This window comes from Lytechinus pictus, chromosome 19 (genome assembly GCF_037042905.1).
Source record: "Lytechinus pictus isolate F3 Inbred chromosome 19, Lp3.0, whole genome shotgun sequence".
In the NCBI taxonomy this organism is placed as follows: Eukaryota; Metazoa; Echinodermata; class Echinoidea; order Temnopleuroida; family Toxopneustidae; genus Lytechinus; species Lytechinus pictus.
In genome coordinates this window covers 470,089-491,575 of record NC_087263.1, presented here as the reverse complement: position 1 = coordinate 491,575, position 21,487 = coordinate 470,089, and the positions used below count along the sequence as shown (strand labels likewise).

Here is a 21,487-nt window from a genome sequence, read left to right as displayed (position 1 = left end):
ACAAAAAATGCTTAGAATGTCAATTTTCTTGGTTTGAATGTCAAAAATGATCGACTCGCACTCCGCACTCACATTATTCGATTTTAGTGAAATAGGCCTACGTATCGTCATGGCTATACTGCAATTTAGAACAGGTCCCTTTCTATCAGGCTCGCACTTCACATTCATGTTCGCAGTAGTTATTAGTTAGATATACGAATCTTGCTCAGGATAAAAAACATTACTCAGAACGTTTTTTTTTTTCAGGAAAAATATGACATTTCCAAAAAATTTCAGCTCTCAGCTGACTGTTACAGGGGGCCGCGGAACGGTTTTCAAAGTCGGGGGGGGGGGGCTGACCACGCAAAAAATCACAATCCTATGGTAATTTTTACGTTTTTGTACACGGTTTTGGAAAAAAAAAGTGCCCAGCCCCCCCCCCCCCCCCCCCGCTTATAGCAGTCGATCGTGGAAAATATGGATGAAAAATCCCCCCCCCCCCATATTGGCGAAAGCTGGATCCGCCCCTGCTATCATATTAACTTGTTCCATTCTAATTTCCTGTTTCCTTATGCCTCATTTCCTTCCCATTCCCGAGATAAATACCTGTTCTATTTTCCAATCTCTTATATATATATTTTTTTTTTAATCCCCATCATTTATTAGTATTTCGCGATTGATCTTTCTCACTGTAGTATATAGGCCGACATCAGTCGCTTCCTTTTCCTCTTTCATTCCCTTTCTTCTTTCCATGTTCTTTCTTTTCCTTATCTTGTTTTCTTGTTTTCTTTTTCCTTTTGTTTACTTTTCCCTTTCTTTCTTTTCTCCATTTTTCTTCCAATTTCCCTTCCCCAATGCATGCGTTGAAATATGACGTGAAAAACATGAACACAATCATCGTACACCATAAAGATAATGTCGTACCCGCAAAAATATGTACGTGAATGTTTTGCTCAGCTAGCGAGCGTGGCCAATGGCGGTCGCAGTAAAGTGCAATGTATCCCGTGGTTCAACCAATCTTGCATCTTGTCGCACGAGGAAATTTGTAGCCAAAATTTTCACAGAAACATCTCCAATACGTTTTCATGAATATACGTTTACATGAACGTCAAAACAAACTTAAGTAACATGTGAACTACAGGTTGGAGGGACAGCATAAGGGTAAGTAAGTCCACATATTTTTGTTTACAATGTTACCGTTGCCTGTACTGTGCTCCTCGCCGAACTCGCTGGGGGAGAAACTCGACGGATATCATGCTATAACAACGACTGGCGAGCGTATACACGGAGTTAGCAGACTACGCTCGCAGGGATATTTCGGGTTGGTAAAAGTGGAATGGCCAGCGATCGACGAACAGGGGGGAAATCAGTCGTGGACGATAGTGGGCGCTATGTGAGTGCTCGTAAATTCAACAAAATGCTGTTTAAATTCAGCGAGGAAAATGATTTCATTTCTCAGTGTTTATTTAAAATTTTAATATTTCCAAGAAGAAATTCTGTCAATTTCTCATTGAACTATTATCAGCGATTGTTATTCAATGGAAAAGATCCATTCAAGTGGAATTTTTGTATCCTTTACCAACACTATCCACGAGCTTTAATGGACTTCCGATTGAATTCTGTAGGCCTATTATTTTATGGCCTGATTAATAATTATATTAATGGATTTTTATAATTATTCCCTGCAAAGTAGTTTGTTTTCTATGTGTCTCATAACTCCCTTTTCGAAGAAAGACTTAGATCCAAGTTTTTGTTTCTTAAGGACCTACTGTATATAGTTTATTGACTGTGGATTATAAGTTAGATCCAATTATGTTTCTTAAGGACCAACTGTACATACTTTATTGACTGTGGATTATAAGTTAGATCCAATTATGTTTATTAAGGACCAACTGTATATACTGTATTGACTGGATTAGGCCTATAAGCTTCTCATATTGCTTCGCAAAACATTTGGGGGAAATATATTGGTCGTGTTTACTCTGATCAATCTGGCTTAAAAAAACACAGAAATATAAGTATTTATGTAAGATTTAATGTTGATAATGAATATACTCAAAATGACATTTCATCTCAGTGTTGTAATGTGACTTTATAAATAATACTGTTATGATTTCTTAATGCAAACATAACATACTTTCTGTGTAACAAATCGTAGATCAAGCTATTGCTGATGCTACTAGACCGACTACCTCTAGGCGCGGATCCGAGGGGGGGGGCACAGGGGGCACTTACCTCCCTTTTGAGAAGCAAAATAAAAAAATTGTAATGTAAAAATGCCATGAAAAACAGAGGTGTGCCCCGTCTTCGGAACTTGAAGCCCTTTTTTTTCTTGTCAATTTTTTTCTGCAATTTTCACAAGTTTTGGTTGAAAACCTTTTTTTTCTTTTTTCTTTTTTTGCTTGTCAATAATTTTTCAGGTCCGAAATTTCCTTTATTTTTGGTTGAAGACCTTTTTTTTTTCTTTTTTTTTTTGCTTGTCAATTATTTTTCAGGTCCGAAATATCCTTTATTTTTGGTTGAAGACCTTTTTTTCTTGTCAATTTTTTTCGCCTGGATCCGCCCCTGACTACCTCTACTAGTTTCCAGTTTGGTTTATTTCATTTCTCAATGCGCAGTTCAACGTTTAGAGAACATATCGAGCATGAGCATGCGCAGTTCTCCCCATAAAAAGTATATCGAAAAATATGAGCTGGATGAAAACTATACGTCAGGAGCTAGTTGCAGCGATGTTTTTAATATTGACATTAAATTTTGTCATATGATTACGAATTGACCGATCGTTTATCTAGAATATTCATTAATATTCATAAGAGGAATGTGATATGAAATATAACAAGCAACTGATATAGAGCGCACGCATCACGTCCGCGGGGTGCTAGGCGCCGCTGTCAGGATTAATATATGGTAATCAATTAGCATGCAAGCACAGACCCGGATTGAAACTTTGATCAACAAGTGGGTCTCCACGCAAAGACTAGCACATACAAAACTTGCTTTTTCAATTTAGTGAGAAGGCATTATAGACTGCACTTTCAGACCATTAACTCCATTAAAGTGTTGCACTGCAGACTAGTATAACATAGCTTGTTTACATGAAAATCATTCGTTGCGAATTTGGGAAATCCCAAGAGGAGTAATATCAATACTGATTCTAACATCAAGTTTGTGAGTGTATAATGTTTGTTTTTTTATTCCAATGACATCGCTCCTGAGCCATGAAAAATTGTTTCAAAGTTGATTCCACTTGGTTGATTTTACTCTATACATGAATACTGAATGGACACCATAGACATCACACCGTTTCCCAGCGCTGAAGTCTTTATTGATGATGTTTTCAATTATTGGGCGAAGCATTTTGCACCGTCCAAATTTAAAAAGAAATGATATTTTTTTCTCATGTCATATTTCGGCGAAGCATGTGCATCATCCCCCCCCCAAAAAAAAAAAAAAAAAAGTCATATCACTTATTCTTAACACATGTTACGGCACATTTTGGTAAATTATTACACGTTTTGGTAGGTTGCCAAACTTTGCCGTATCAGCTATGCTATACGGTGGTCTAAATGACTTTTTTTTTAATCATTTTACTTAGGGAAAAGTTTTTAAGTGTTACTTTACCCTACTTGCAGAAGTAAAAATGTCAGAGATAATGGGAGAGGTAATAATGGCCAATGTGAAAATTGCAGAAGTGAAAATGACATGTTACATGGACATTGAAAAGACTTAGCCTATCTAGTCAATAACAGCATGAAAATGATATAATACTTCTCACATAATGACCCTATAATATTATTTTGTACCTGTTGTACGTAATCTTGTCGTTGAAATGGACTATTACATTATATTATGATAGTAATTTGTGTTGTCTTTTTAGCATTATAGGTTAAAACTATCATTTTATATGATAAAACTGAAAACTAGTACTACTATTTCTACTACTACTACTACTACTACTACTACTACTACTACTACGACTACATGTACTACTACTACTACTACTACTACTACTACTACTACTACTACTACTACTACTACCACTACTACTACTACTACTATAGTAGTAGTAGTCAGTAAGCATGCGCAGTTCTCCCAATTAAAGTATATCGAAAAATATAAGGAGCTGGAAGAAAACTATAAAACAAAAAAATATATTTTTCATATTGAAATTATACTTCGTTATATGATTACGAATTGACTGATCGTTTATCTAGAATACTTATGAATATTCATGAGAGGAATATGATATGAAATATAAAAAACAACTGATAGAGCACTCCGCTGTCACGGTTAATATTACGGTAATCAATTAGTCTGCAGGCACAGACCCTGATTGAAACTTTGATCAACAAGTGGGTCTCCACGCAAAGACTAGCACATACAAAACTTGCTTTTTCAATTTCGTGAGAAGGCCTTTTGAACACAAGGCATTATAGGAAATAATGGCCAAGGTGAAAATTGTAGAAGTGAAAATGACATGTTACATCGACATTGAAAAGACTTAGCCTATCTAGTCAATAACAGCATGAAAATGATATGATACTTCTCACATAATGACCTTATAATATTATTATGTAATTGTTGTACGTACTCTTGTCGTTGAAATTGACTATCACATTATATTATGACAGTAATTTGTGTTGTCTTTTTATCATTATAGGTTAAAACTTTATCATTTTATATGATAAAAACTGAAAACTACTACTTCTACTACTACTACTACTATTTCTCCTACTTCTACTACTACTATTACTATTACTACTTCTTCTCCTTCCTCTTCTTCTGTTATACTACTACTATACATAAACGATATCAATAAACATGTAAAATATTGTTAACTGCATCTGTATGCAGACGACACAGTTATTTATATTTCTGGAAAAAAATATCAGTGAGATAGAATAGTACATAGTTATTGATCTACATAACATATATGATTGGCTGTGCCACAACAAACTAAGCCTTAATGTTGATAAGACAAATTCTATGCTTTTTTGAACTAATATTATGTTATCAAAATGTGCAAATATAAATGTTAAAATATATATTAAGCAATCTAACTCTGTTAAATATTTAGGCATGTATCTCGATCCAGAATTAAAGTGGGATACCCATATTGAAGAACTGTGAAAAAAAACTAATAAGCTTGTCTTTCGTAACTGAAATTATTGTATAATTCAGTTATATACTTCCCTTATTTGATTACGCTGATATTGTATACGAATTCACAAATAAGAAATATATTGAACGTCTTCAAACAAAGTCAGAACAGAGCTGGCCGTATTATTTTGAATGTTAAACCGCAAAATCGATTATCTAATAGAGAAATACACCAACGACTCGAATGGAGGTCATTACAATCACGAAGAATGGTATTCAAATCATTGAATGGCCTGGCTCCATTATTCTTAGCAGATTCATTTAAATATTGTAATTACCCAGATAATTTAAGAACCGTGGGTAATGCAATTATACCCAAACCAAATACAGAAAATTGCCGTAGAATGTTTATATACAGAGGTTCACGCCTATATAATGACTTACCTTTTGATATGAAATTTATCAAAAACTTAACAACATTTATTACTTCTTTGAGCTCGAAGATTTCAAATTACATTGATCTCTGAGCAACGCGTTGTTTTGCCGTGAAGGGGTGGGGTGTATTTACTTGTAGCTTGAACTCACAACTTTAAATTTTGTTTTATGTCTATAATATTGTCTAGCTTTCATTACTATATATTTTGTTTAACAATGTTCTATTCTGTTGTTAATGATGTTTATAATACAATTTGATCTATTTTATTATGTTCTGGGCCCCTATAGGCAGAACAGAGTGGTAATAATTACCACTCTGAATGGGCAATCCAGCCATTCATATGTATTTATTTTATATTTCATTTTGTAATTAATAATAATATAGGGTATTTATATTGCGCACATAGCAACCTTGTTAGGTGCTCAAGGCGCTCCTATTACCCGGCTAAGCTAGGCGTTCATAGCGCACACAGCTTTTTAAGGAATTACTTCCTACCAGTACCCATTTACCTCACCTGGGTTGAGTGCAGCACATTGTGGATCAGTTTCTTGCCGGAGGAAATTACGCCATGGCTGGAATTCGAACCCAGGACCCTCTGTTTCAAAGTCCGAAGATTAATCCACTGGGCCACAACGCTCCACATATCTTGTATCCTGTTTGTATTTTGCATGTTTTTATGAATGGAAAATAAATATAATACAATGATATTACTACTACTAACTACTACCACAACCACTACTGGGCGATTTCATTCTAGAAAAATCAGCAATTTCCGCAACATTTTCCAACCTACAGTCCAAACAAACGAGGAACTTCGATATGTTTTGTGGTAATACTGGGTCCTACAAACAAATGGCAACCAACAAAAACACGTTATCCATTTTGGGTGAATTAGAGGGGAAAATGTTGCGTGAACGGGACATTTCTGAGTCCCGTACGACACACGACATTTTCACCTATAATCAAACAATTTTTTTTTGATAATCAGTTTTTCACATTAAATGCCCACTATAACTTTATTATTAATAAAATTATAGACAAAGTCAGTGAGCATGCGCAATTCAACGTTGAGAGAACATATCGAGCATGAGCATGCGCATTTCTCCCCATTAAAGTATATCGAAAAATATAAGGAGCTGGAAGAAAACTAAATGGAGCTATTCGCAGCGATGTTTTTAATATTGAAATTAAACTTTGTCATATGATTACGAATTGACCGATCGTTTATCTAGAATATTCATTGATATTCATAAGAGGAATGTGATATGAAATATAACAAGCAACTGATAGAGCGCACGCATCGGGTCCGCGGTGTGCTCTAGGCGCCGCTGTCAGGGTTAATATATGGTAATCAAATAGCATGCAGGCACAGACCCTGATTTAAACTTTGATCAACAAGTGGGTCTCCACGCAAAGACTAGCACATACAAAACTTGCTTTTTCAATTTAGTGAGAAGGCCTTTTGAACACAAAGCATTATAGGCTGCACTTTCAGACCCGTAACTCCATTGAAGTTTTGCACCGCAGACTAGTATGACATAGCTTGTTTACATGAAAATCATTCTAATATTCCGAATTTGGGAAATCCCAAGAGGATATTGATACTGATTTTAATATCAAGTTTGTGAGTTTATAATGTTTTTTCTTTATTCCAATGTCATCGCTCCTGAACCATGAAAAATTATTTCAAAGTTGATTCCACTTGGGTGATTTTACTCTATACATGAATACTGAATAGACACCATAGACATAATACTGTTTCCCAGCGTTGAAGTCTTTATTGACGATGTTTTCAATCATAACTTGGCTATTACGAACTTGGGGGAAGCATTTTTTACCACGCAAAGACTAGCACATACAAAACATGCTTTTTCAATTTAGTTAGAAGGCCTTTTGATCACAAGGCTGCACTTTCAGACCCTTAACTCCATTCAGGTTTTCCACCACAGTCTAGTATGACATAGCTTGTTTACATGAAAATCATTCTAATATTGCGAATTTGGGAAATCCCAAGAGGAAATGAATACTAAATATAGCCTTTTTGAAATTGTGATTTTGGTGTATAATGTTTTTTGAGAATCACTCCTGGGCCATGAAAACGATTTCCAAGTTGATACCACTTCGTTGATATTACTCTATAGGCCTACATGAATACTGAATAGACACCATAGACATCATATTGTTTCCCAGCGTTGAAGTCTTTATTGATGATGTCTTCAATCATAACTTGGAACTATTACGAACTTGGGCGAAGCATTTACATCATCCAAATTTAAAAAGAAATAATTTTTTCTTTTTAAGAAAATGTAATATTTGGGCGAAGCATGTGTTTCATCCCAAATAAACTGTCATATCACATATTTTTAACACTGAAATGACAATTCCAGCCCAACAAAAAGTTGATTTCAATAAAAAGAGAAATATACAACAAGCATGTTCAGTGAAGATTCCATCAAAATCGGGTCTAAAATGAGAAAGCTAGGGCATTTTAAATGTTTGCTTATTTTCCCCAAAACAGTTATTTGCACATCCTGGTCGGTATGCAAGTGAGGAGACTGATGACGTCATCCACTCACTATTCCTTTTGTATTTTATCATAAGAAATATGCAATACTCTCATTTTCTCCTCATTAACCAGTAAAACAACGATCAGTTCCTCTCTGAACCTGTGGAATTAGCATTATACTATATGGTTCAGTCAAGTTGGTCCTTATTGTCAATATGTACACTCTAAAAAACAAAGAGCTAATTTAGCTCTTAAAGAGCATGAAGAGCGTGTATAGTGACTGCACTCCGAAGTGCAGTCACTATACAGCTCTTCGTAGATCTTCGTTTTTTAGAGTGTGAAAAATGAAATAATGTATAATTCAAACAATAAAAAAAAACCCAAAGAAATAGTAAGTGAAGGGCATCATCGACTGTCTCATTTGCATGTCGCTGAATCGTGCATATCGCTTTTTTAATGAAAAAAGGCGAAACTTTAAAATGTGACAGTTATAACTTTCTTATTTCATATTCGATTTTGATGACATTTTCAGCTGTATGCTGAAATTTATTTCTTTTTCTATTTATATAAATCAACATTTTTTTCTGGGGTGGATTTGACCTTTTAAGTCGAAGTGGGCTATGTTACTGCACATTTTGGTAAATTATTGCACGTTTTGGTAAGTTTACCAGAGGTAAAAATTGCAAAGGTTTGATTTGATTTGAGTACAAACAAAATTATGAAACAATATCAGAAAACTTATGAGAATACAAATCTGACAAGGCATAACAATTAATTCAAATTAAAGAAAATAGCGATTTGGAATTAAAGACAATTTAAAAGAGTGAACTATGAGCAGTGGCGTAACTACGGGGGGGCATGGGGGGGGCACGTGCCCCCCCAATCGGCTGGCAAAAAAAAAAAAAAAAAAAAAACGGGAGAAAAGGGAGAAAAAGAGGGAGAAGAAAGAAACGTAGGGGGAAAGAAGAATTTATTGTACATTATAATGTTATAATATATTATATGTTGTGTTATATTACATAAGAATTTTTTTTTTCATAACTTTATGAAACATAATGTGCTCAGGGCCTATTTGTTCATTATTCATGGTACTAGCATTGTCTGTTTAACGAGATATACATGTACAATCATGTTGTACCAAAACGTCCTGTTTTCAAGTCAATATGCACCAAATATATATCATCGCACTTCGAGTTATTATTGTTTTATCTGTTTATGTAGTGACATATGCTTCTTTTCATGACTACTTAAAGTGATAGCCCCATTTTAAGGTCTGTATATAAAAAAAATCCTTGTTCGTGTTCATGCTTACGTTCGAATTAGTGGATTGATGAGATTTGTCTGCTCTTCATGAATTCCTGAAATCGGTCCTTAAAATGTCTCTTTTTCTAATGTAAATATCAAAAAATTTCAGCTCGCGATTCGCGCTCGCATCATTTGTTTAGTGAAATACGTATGGTCATAGTAGATTCCTACAAACAAGCCTTAGAATGCCCCTCTTCAGATCTGAATTTCCTATATTTTCAGCTCGTACTTAGCGCTACTGAGATGCGTATGATAATCATGATTACTATGACTACAAAAAGCTCTTCATGTGTTTGAATGTGATTCTAACAAAATCAGCAATCGCTTGGCACTCGCATTGGATGACTATGGTGAGATATGTATACTCTTAATGGATTCAAAAAAAGAAATAGTCCTTAAAATGTCCTTGTTTGGGGTCAATATATAAAAAAAAATTCAGCTCGCGCTTCGCGCTCTCATCATTTTGTACGTGAAGTACGTATGGTCTTCGTAAATTCCTACAAACAAGCCTTAGAATGCTTCTCTTCAGGTCTGAATTTCCTAAATTTTTAGCTCGCGCTTCGCGCTCGCAATATTTGATTAGTGAGATGCGTATTCTAATCATGATTACAATGACTACAAAAGGTGTTTCATGTTTTCTAACAAAATCAGCAAGCGCTTGGCACTCAAATTAGATGAGTATGGTGAGATATGTATTCTCTTATTTGATTTCTAAAAAATAATCCTTAAACTGTCTCTGTTTGGGGTCAATAAATACAAAAATTTCAGCTCGCGCTTCGCGCTCGCATTGTTTGTTTAGCGAGACAGATACGTATTTTTTATTTTTTATTTAATAGCTTATTTTGACCCTTTTTAGGTATGAATTTCAAAAATTTTCAGCTCGCGCTTCGCGCTCGCATCATTTGATCAATGAGATACATTACATATCCGTTTAATGGCACAGTCCTTAAAATGTCTCTATATAAGGTCAATAGGCCTATACCTGGTAATTGAGCGCGCTTTGCGCGCTCACTGAGCGACTCGAAATTTTTGCTGGTGCCCCCCCAATGCCGTGACCCACGGTACGCCACTGACTATGAGGGAACCTGCATAAAAAAGCAAGGCTTGTTAAGTCTGCAGGATCCAGAAAAAAAATCGGTCTTAATGAGGAGAGGACAGGTAAGTAAATTGATTATAACAAAGTAATGCCAAAAATGTGACGATTGTGTAAGGAATACAAAAAAAATAAAAAAATAAATAAATAAAAAAGAGTCCGCCACTCTATGACAATTATTTATTACTCATTACTCGGCCAGAGCGTATTAACAAAGTGCATGAATATAAAAGTTTACAAAGGGAAATTATAAGAATTGATAAGCATCGCTTTCAATTTACGTTTGAATATATTAAGTGAGGCACTATGTACCATATCATCGGGAAGATCGTTCCAAAACCTGGGCCCTTCAAATGCGATAGTTCTTTGAGCAAGGAGAGTGCGAGTACGCGGAAGGTGATAGGAGTCACTTAGCCGGGTGGGATATGTGTGGATTAGATTGTTCCTTTGAAACATAGAAACAAATGTATCAGGCAATTCACCTCTTGAAAGCTGAAACATAAATATACCAACTTGAAATGCATATATATCAGAAATTTTGAGTACTTTATTTTGGAAAAATAATGGGTTTGTATGGGAATAAAAACCAACTTGATTAACCACCCTAATTGCTCGTTTTTGTATCGTGAATATTTTATTAATTAAGGTTGTATTGCAATTGCAAGGTAATGGCAGAGGTAAAAATAACAGGAGTAATAATGACAGATGTAAAAATGGCAGAGGTAATGCTGGCAGAAGTAATAATGGCAGTGGTAAAAATGACAGAAGTATAATGGCAGAGGTAAAAATGGTAAAGGTATATATTAATGGCAGAGGTAATAATTGCGGGGCGGGTCACCGAGGCCGGGGGTCAACGATGCCTTTCAATATCCCCGGGATTTACGCCAGTGAAAATTATAAACTGGCATAGTTAGATGGTATGTAATTTCTAGATTTGAATGTAAATCATATGATATTTAGAAAGAGATCTATAGGGTTTGAATATCCAACAGGTCCGATCTGGATTTGTCATTTAAAACGAATGAAATTTAAACTAAAACTATTTGAAAACATATCATAATTTATTCAACACACTTAGTGCTAATATATTATAAAGTCATGAGTAACTTTTCGAACAGCTTTATGAAACACCAATTAAATACAAATTATCCATCCACAGATTTGTTTTTTCTATTTTGCTGAAATTAATACTGATATTCATTAAACATACCTGCTTTTTATGCACTGTGTTGATATATTCATTAAAAATATGGAAACTTAATCATAAAATCTTGATACTTGATCAGCGATTGATTTTGGTATGGGTGGCTGTTTTATAGGAATTAATAAGGTCATTAATAAGTCAGGTTGTAACGTGTCACAATCTTCGAATTTGTATTGTACGAGGAAAAAATATAACACGGGGAAGGGTTTATGATAACAATATAGACAACTGCACTTAAGCCACATTTTTTTTACCTTGCTATCATCCTCAGGATGGTAATCATACGATTAATGTATGCCGAGGAAAGGGCTGCTGTGTTTCAGGCTTTTTTTCTTATGTAGGTTGCCACTGCATTTTTCCCCATTATGGTGTGCTTATTACAACTGTATTTATATCTAACTCCTGTCATAAATTTGTCACTTGGTTACATTTACTTTATGTCATATTATTATGTTTATGCATTGTAAATTCATTTTGTATATCCAATCGAATAAAAGCAGAAAATCCTGCAAAACAATGGTTCGGACAAGGGTAAGGACAAGTGAAAATAAATAAGAGATGTGGCTAAATAAATTGAAATAAGAAAATCTAATAAAATAGGCTTGTAGATTCTTAAAGCAAGGCTGAATTTAGTAAAGAGTCAATAATATGAATTATTCTCGAGTTTCATCTAAAATGTATATCTTACAGAAGTGTAGTAGCCGTTAAATCTTTTTTTTTTTCCTCAACAGCCGATTTTGTGTGAAAATTCTAGCTCCTTCTCTCAGTGAAGTTTCTATTTTTCTTTAGGAAGACTAATTTGTCATTTACAACTGGGCGTTCTGGCGTGCGTCTGTAATCCAAGCCGTGGGGAAGTTACAAATTGATGCAGAGGTTCGAGCGCTGGTCACGTCTTTCGGATGGTGACGTTAAGGGTCGGTCCCAGACGTGAATAATCATATCTGATTGATACACGTCTGACAAAACTCAAATACACACACACAGCTATACAGGCAAGGGAAAGATTGCAAGAACAATTTTGACAATCGTTCATATTGTTATAACAATGGACCAAGAAATGATCCCTGCTTTATACGTCGTGTGATATAGGGATTCATATCAATATAATTATAGCGTACATGTGTCATGTTTTGTAGAGTTGTTGTGGCTCAGGTGTTGTGGCTTTGGGGATTTATTTGGTACTTTCCTATACTCAGGTGTTGTGTCTCCTGACTTTGAACCACAACGTCCGGGGTTTAAATACCACCGTAGCACCCGCGTCTTTTGGCAAGGTGTTTATCTACATTTGCCACTTTTCACCCAGGTGTATTAAATGGGTATCGAAAGGAATACCTTGATCGTGATGCGCCCGATCAGGGTAGCCATGCCAGGGTAATGCCGCACTTAGAAACATCTGTATTACGTGCTATATGATGCTTACTATCATTATCATTGGATCGTTGACGAAAAGGAACGATTACAGGTGGCAAATTCCGCTTGGGATTGTATAAGTATACAACGGTCAACTGAGCTGGCCTCCGAAGAACCGATGTAACTGTGTTTTATTCAATCTATGGAGTTAAAAGAAAAAGAGGGAAAAACATCCTCAGTTTCAAGACCATAAATGTATCACTGAATGTTACGTGGTTTACATAACTTCCTAAATTGTCATGAACCAAATGCATATTTGACTTTACAGTCTGAATCAAATTGTTTATAAAAGATCTGAAGTCTTTGCTTTTACTTTCATGATGTCATGTTTGCATTAATTACTTGACAAATAAATTGAATATTGCTGGTAAAAATAATCCTCTATGTCTGAACAGGTGTCTTCCTTGTTTAACTTGTTTCAGTTAGAGTTTTAGTTAAATTTCTCAATCTGAGAACTCCAAATATCCTACTTGTGACATCATGAGTAAACAAACACCTCAAATATAACAATGGTTAACATTGAATCTCAAATGCCTACCGTAAACATGAGCCAACTTGCATCAATTATTCATAGTAAAAAATGACTGAAGCAATTAGAAAATGATGCAAATTTGTTGCATTCAAAATCTGCCAAAGACAAATCTAAACGTCTGAAAGAAGACTAATATTTGCATTTTCCTCTCTGTGCAGTTTGCACTTATAAAAACAAAACATGCCAATGTTTGGTGCATAATTTATCCTTTTTCAGAAATAATCATGTTTTTCCTAAATTTGGAAATCCTTTACTTTCACAAAACCTTACTTTTGGTTTGAGCAATGTCTGTTATTAAAAATCAACTAATTCAAAGAGTGTATTTCTCACAATATTCTTAACCTAGATATCGAGCAAGAACACACATGTGTTATCTTCAATATAAATATCGACTCTTGCTTTTGAACTGTAATCTCACTATTTTTACGAAGCATGGGAATTTTGTTTGTTATTCTCATGCATACTCTTCATCTAACACAATGCCTGAAAATGTTCATCTCATTTTCTGTTTAAAAACAAATTACTTCTTGGGCTTATGTCTGTTTATAATTTACAGACTAGTTTAAAACAAATACATTATCTTGCTTCTGTTTATCATTTTACATGTATCATAACCCTTAGTTTATAAACTAAATGTGCAGATTCAGAATAGAAAGTGTATCTTATAACTGACTTTTAATCTTTTTTTGTCTTTTGTCATTACCGCACTAAAAAGAAAATACAAGCACTGAACCTAGCCGCTTGCAATGGGCGCTTTAAACATGCGTTAAAACTTTCACTTTACTCGTACACTTTCCGTTCCAAATTTTCACATTTGTACATTACATAAATGGATCTTGTTTAACTCATACTTTACTCACTTTCTTGGCGGAAAGTACCAATAACTCAAAAAGTCAGAAATGAAACCTCACGGTCTCATTTTCCTAAAAAACTACAGCGAAACAGCTCCAAACATGCTCGCTGCACATGTAGATAACTGCCTAATTTTAACAGGCCAATTTTGCAGTCAACGTAAATTTCTAAGGTGTCTTCAAATTATGCCTTCTGAACTAAACCAAAAGAAATACATATGAAAAAATACTTGTTCAACAAAACATCCACCGCCCCAATGGGCACTTTGTTCCCATTTACATAAACATATAAACATTGAAATCAAGTTTAATCCTTGTAACCTTCTACAGGATACAATACCACTATTTTTGTGACTGGTCTCCGATATTCATTATTCTTTGTCTTAACTTTAACGTTTCTTATCTTGTTGTCTGACCCTGGATAGACGTTAACTATCTTACCTAGTGTCCATTTTCCGCGAACGGAATTAGGATCTGACAACAAAACAATGTCACCAACGCGAACATTGCGTTTCTCGACATTCCACTTTCTTCTTGGAACAAGTAGAGGAAATACGTCTCGGTTCCAGGCCTTCCAGAAAGAGTTTATGATTCTCTGTACAAATTCAACTCGATGCCTCGGATTAGGCGTTTCCCGGAATGGTCCTTGTGGAACTGATGTAGATGCGCGTCCTAACAACATGTCATTGGGCGAAAGATAGGAACCGTCGTCTGGATCATTGGGCACTCTGCCAATAGGGCGCTGATTCACTAAATTTGCGACTTCAGTCAAAGAGGTAAGTAGCTCAAAGGGACGAAGGATCTGATCTCCGATTGCTTTGCGTAGCGCTATCTTGCAACTCTTCACTAGGGATTCGACGCATCCATTCTGATGTGGCGCAGATGGTGTCACAAACTTCCACTGGATTCCTCGTTCGGCACAAAACTCTCTCAGCAGAGATTCACTCCAGCCTTGTACCATAGCTCGAAGCTCCTTCTCGGCTCCCACAAACTGAGTACCATTGTCACTGTAGATGACTGCTGGGTAACCTCTGACTGCAACAAATCTGCGAAATACTTGAAGAAACTCCATTGTTGAGCAGTCGACAGCGACATCTAGATACACTGCCCTCGTATTCAAGCACGTGAAGATCACACCGTAATGCTTCATTGTTTTGTTTCTACCAACTCGAACCTGGTATGGACCAAAATAGTCGCACGATGTATAGTAGAACGGCGGTGTGTATGGTGCTAGACGATGACTAGGAAGATCTGCCATAAACTGGGATTCTACTCTATGTTCTGATTTCCTGCACACCACACATTTGTACTTCACAGTCTTGGCGATCCTCTGAACTCCCACAATCCAGTACTTCTGTCTCACTTTTGCGGCCGTGGTTGCTACCCCTTCGTGACCTTGCTCGTGAAAGTAGCTAACTATGAGTGTCGAAATGTGGTGCTGATGTGGTAGCAGTACTGGGTGCCTTTCATCATATGAAACAACTCTCTCTCCTACCCTGCCGCCGACTCTGATGATTCCCTCCTTGATGTAGGGACTGAGAGTTTTGAACTCTCCTTTCTTGTATCTATCATGTAGTTCTCTCTGTGCTCTCTTTATCCAAAGAGTCTCTGCATTCTCTAGCTCTGATGGTGAGATTTGCTTACTATCAGAGGGCTGAATGTCAGTATCTGGTGCCTTGTTACATCTCGCCTTCAAGTTTCTGACGAATCTCTGAACATAAGCTGTAACTCTAACAAGTTTCCTCCATCTAGAAAACTTCTTGCAGTCGATGGGTTCTGACTGAATCTCTGCTAAGGCCACCTGGTGAACTTTACGCTTCTCTTTCTCTACCTCTCTGCTATCAGGAGTCTCCTCAATACTTGGCCATCTATTCTCATGCCAGTAGAGAAATTCTGGTCCATTCTCCCATCTCTCTGTTAGCTTCTCAGGAGGGATGCCTCGGGATATATCATCAGCAGGATTCTGCTCTCCAGGTACATGTCTCCACCAAGAAGGGTTCGAATTTGTCTGAATTTCACCCACTCTGGCAGACACGAACGGCTTGTAGGCTCTAGCTTTACTTCGGATCCACCCAAGAACGATCATGCTGTCTGTCATGAATACAGCACTATCAAGCTCAAGAGTAAGTTCTTCTTTGATAGCTGTGTACAATCTAGTCGCCATCACTGCTGCTTGTAGTTCTAGACGTGGCAACGTTAGCTTCTTGAGAGGTGCCACTCTGGATTTGGCAGCAATGAATCTAACATCATATTCATCATCAGTCAGTTTCCACCTGATGTAGACACATGTTCCGAAGGCTTCTTCTGATGCATCACAGAATACAACTAGCATTGGTACACCTCAGACTGTGATGGTGTTAAACTTCTTGGGAACCTCACGTCATTCAGAGCCTTCATCTCATTGAAGAGTTTATCCCATTCTGCACTTATCTCCTCTGGTAACTCGTCATCCCATCCGACTCCAATCTCCCACAGCCGTTGCATTCCTATCTTAGCTTTCACTAAGAAAGAAGCAGCAAAACCAATCGGGTCGAATACCTTAGCAATGCGACTCAAGATTCGTCTCTTCGTCCACATCACAGAGCTCTGCTTCTCACTGGGCTGAGTTAAGTTCTCTCCTTTGACTTTATAAGAGAACTCATCTTGTTGCTGGGTCCACACAACTCCAAGCACCTTTTCTTCCGTCAAATTCTCTAGCAAACTTGTCTCTGTCTGGCATTCAGGAACCGTCTCCTCCTTCAGTGGGACATTTGATATCCAGCCTTTGACCTTGAAACCGCCAGTATCCAACACTTCATCCAGGTCGTGTGTGAGATTACGACCTTCTTCAACGGTAGACACTGATGTGCATATATCATCCATGTAAGTGTCCCTTTCTATTACACTTGCAGCTTCCGGATATGCAGCTCTCCCTTCCTCTGCAGTGCGTCTGAGAGCTATTTGGGCCATTGCGGGGGCAGGCTTATCCCCGAATGTTACCACTGTCTTGACATATACATCTGGCTCTTGTTCCACATTCAAGTCTCTCCAGAGATATCTATGCACGTGTTGGTCTGCTTCTGGAATGAGGACACGGTGGTACATCTTGGATATGTCACCTAATATGGCTACAGGTCTCTCTCTGAATCTTAACAGAACTCCAAACAGATCCTTCAGCAAATCCGATCCCTTCATCCAGTAGTCGTTAAGACAATGACCCTGGAAACTTGAGGAAGAATTGAAAACAATTCGTAAGGGGGTAGACTTCTTCTCTGGCCTGACTACGGCATGATGACTGATGTAGTGCACCGGGCCTTGATAGTTCTTCATCTCTTCTTGAGTCAACTTTCTTGAAAACCCCATATCTGTCATCTCTTTCATTTGCTTGCTGTATGCCTCTGCATACTCAAGATTTCTGACCAGTTTCTTTTCAGTTCCAGCAAGCATCCTCTCTGCCTGCATCTTATTATCAGGTAGATGACTCGGATCCCTTTTCCAAGGATAAGGGATCATCCACTGACGTCCTACTTTCTGGCAGGAAGCATTGATAACATCGTATTCATCTTTTTCTACTTTACTCAGTTTGGGTGGGTAACACTGGCAGGATGAAGACTCAACACCCATACTCTCTGTACTCCAAAATTCTGTCAGATCAGTCACTTGGGTTACCTGCATATGGAGTACTCTACTTGGTAACTGCTGTCTGGTGCTGAGAGGTCCAAACACCACCCATCCAATTGGAGACTTGCGGGCGATACATTTAATTCCCTGTCTGGTTTGACCTGCATGCATCTGTACATGGTCCAATCCTATTAGCAAATCAATTGCACCACTCTTCCTATGCACTTCTTGGGGACTTAAGTGCATCTTCTTACATTCTTCCTTCAATGGTACCTCAGAAATATCATTGCTAATGTGGGGCAGTCCTATCGCAGTCACATAATGCCTTTGGTTACTACCAATAGCTTGAACAGGGAATCGATATATCTCCGTCTGGACTTGCTCCTCATCACAGCCAATCTTGGTGATAGTGACCGAGACTTTCTTTCCCTTCAGTCTCAGTCTGTCAGCTACTTCCTGTCGCACGATACTTAACTGTGATCCGGAGTCGAGTAGTACATTTCCTTCAATCCGTTCCTGCTTACTGGGAGAAACTATCTCAGCAGTAACAACTGGCAACAGTGTATCTGTATTGGTGGTGATAGCTACACCCACAGTGTTACTCTGTTCTTCTGACTTATGAAGGAGAGGATGATGGAAGTATCTGCATTGTTGACCTCCAGTCACTTCACTGCATTGCTTTCTTCTCTTGCAGGTATTCATTCTATGATCCTTGCCCGCCTTCTTAAGACAGCTGAAGCAGGCTTGATTCTTCTTAGCCACATTCAAACGGTCAGACTGGGTCATGCTAAGAAGCTTTTTGCACTGGTCAGTCCAATGATCTGATGTCATGCAAAGCCAACACTTGAAGAACATAACATCTGACTTAGCAGAATTACTCTGGACACTGCTGACTTGAAACACTTTTCCGGCTTTCTTCTCTTCAGCACGCACTGGGGCTGCGGCTCTCATTCGAGACTTCATCTCAGATGTCATCCACTCTATGAGGTAACTTAAACATGCTGGCTTTCCATCTTGCTCCAAGTGCCGGAACCATACTCTCCTATCATCGACATGCATCTTCCGTTCAATGAGAGCAAGAACTTGACTATTGTCCATGTCTTGTGGACGATTCACTGCTTGTAGACAATGATAACTTCTGCGAACTAGATGGACAAGATCGCAGAACCTGGCATCTTCTCCACATTTTAAACCCTTGAACTGGTTTAAATCATAGACTACTGCGTCTGCGACAAATCTAGGATCCCCATATATTGAGTCGAGATATGCAATAGCTGAGTCAAAGTCTTCACCGATACCTCTTATCATCTCCTGGGCCTTTCCTTGAAGACAGGATCGGAGTAAACTAATCATATCTCTCTTGGTATATCTGCCTTCTGTCATATGGATGAAGTCCTTCCTGAAAATATGATAATCACGAACATCTCCAGTAAACCTTGGTAATTTAGTTTTCTCTAACTTGACAATGGATGACAATGGAGACACACTAGAAGCTTGCATCATCTGAATTTCATCCAATGGACTACTTGACTCTACATCATCTTTGCTATAGTCAGTCACCTCCATTTGCCTATTCAAGAAGGATTCCTGAATTACGTCTAACCATTTCTCCTCTGCTTCATACTGGGTGTCATCCAAAATGGTTGCTGTGTACTTCTCGTGCACATCATTTACTTGATCATACGCTGCTTTGTATGATTCAAAGGCATCGTTTACCTCTGATGATGGACGGTGCTGCTCCATCTGGAAGTTAAGGGCTTTCTCCATTCTTGTCAGCTTGCCCTTAGCCGTCCTTCTCTTAATCTTCAAGCTCTCAGTAGTATCCATGCTTCCTTCTCTGTCACTTTCCCGTAGCACCTCAGGATGACTTCGAGAAAATTGAATTGATGGATCGTTGACGAAAAGGAACGATTACAGGTGGCAAATTCCGCTTGGGATTGTATAAGTATACAACGGTCAACTGAGCTGGCCTCCGAAGAACCGATGTAACTGTGTTTTATTCAATCTATGGAGTTAAAAGAAAAAGAGGGAAAAACATCCTCAGTTTCAAGACCATAAATGTATCACTGAATGTTACGTGGTTTACATAACTTCCTAAATTGTCATGAACCAAATGCATATTTGACTTTACAGTCTGAATCAAATTGTTTATAAAAGATCTGAAGTCTTTGCTTTTACTTTCATGATGTCATGTTTGCATTAATTACTTGACAAATAAATTGAATATTGCTGGTAAAAATAATCCTCTATGTCTGAACAGGTGTCTTCCTTGTTTAACTTGTTTCAGTTAGAGTTTTAGTTAAATTTCTCAATCTGAGAACTCCAAATATCCTACTTGTGACATCATGAGTAAACAAACACCTCAAATATAACAATGGTTAACATTGAATCTCAAATGCCTACCGTAAACATGAGCCAACTTGCATCAATTATTCATAGTAAAAAATGACTGAAGCAATTAGAAAATGATGCATATTTGTTGCATTCAAAATCTGCCAAAGACAAATCTAAACGTCTGAAAGAAGACTAATATTTGCATTTTCCTCTCTGTGCAGTTTGCACTTATAAAAACAAAACATGCCAATGTTTGGTGCATAATTTATCCTTTTTCAGAAATAATCATGTTTTTCCTAAATTTGGAAATCCTTTACTTTCACAAAACCTTACTTTTGGTTTGAGCAATGTCTGTTATTAAAAATCAACTAATTCAAAGAGTGTATTTCTCACAATATTCTTAACCTAGATATCGAGCAAGAACACACATGTGTTATCTTCAATATAAATATCGACTCTTGCTTTTGAACTGTAATCTCACTATTTTTACGAAGCATGGGAATTTTGTTTGTTATTCTCATGCATACTCTTCATCTAACACAATGCCTGAAAATGTTCATCTCATTTTCTGTTTAAAAACAAATTACTTCTTGGGCTTATGTCTGTTTATAATTTACAGACTAGTTTAAAACAAATACATTATCTTGCTTCTGTTTATCATTTTACATGTATCATAACCCTTAGTTTATAAACTAAATGTGCAGATTCAGAATAGAAAGTGTATCTTATAACTGACTTTTAATCTTTTTTTGTCTTTTGTCATTACCGCACTAAAAAGAAAATACAAGCACTGAACCTAGCCGCTTGCAATGGGCGCTTTAAACATGCGTTAAAACTTTCACTTTACTCGTACACTTTCCGTTCCAAATTTTCACATTTGTACATTACATAAATGGATCTTGTTTAACTCATACTTTACTCACTTTCTTGGCGGAAAGTACCAATAACTCAAAAAGTCAGAAATGAAACCTCACGGTCTCATTTTCCTAAAAAACTACAGCGAAACAGCTCCAAACATGCTCGCTGCACATGTAGATAACTGCCTAATTTTAACAGGCCAATTTTGCAGTCAACGTAAATTTCTAAGGTGTCTTCAAATTATGCCTTCTGAACTAAACCAAAAGAAATACATATGAA

At 37.1% G+C, this 21,487-nt stretch overlaps 2 protein-coding genes across 3 annotated transcripts; both read right to left on the bottom strand.

Moving 5' to 3' along the window:
* Positions 1-14,260: 14,260 nt before the first annotated feature.
* On the bottom strand, positions 14,261-21,469 carry LOC129255891 (uncharacterized). 2 transcript variants are annotated; one of them, XM_064113977.1, is made up of 2 exons: positions 21,274-21,395; positions 14,261-20,021 (listed from the first exon to the last, which is right to left on the bottom strand). In XM_064113977.1, exon 2 carries the CDS (start codon positions 19,841-19,843, stop codon positions 16,742-16,744), a length of 3,102 nt encoding a protein of 1,033 aa, XP_063970047.1. In that variant the 5' UTR covers positions 19,844-20,021; positions 21,274-21,395; the 3' UTR covers positions 14,261-16,741. The 2 variants fall into 2 exon arrangements, with proteins under 2 accessions (XP_063970047.1, XP_063970046.1); XM_064113976.1 differs by having other exon boundaries at positions 15,642-20,021; positions 21,265-21,469.
* Positions 14,724-16,580, bottom strand: LOC129273917 (uncharacterized). The gene has a single exon (XM_054910790.2). The coding sequence runs from the start codon at positions 16,578-16,580 to the stop codon at positions 14,724-14,726; it is 1,857 nt and encodes a 618-aa protein (XP_054766765.2).
* Positions 21,470-21,487: the final 18 nt, after the last annotated feature.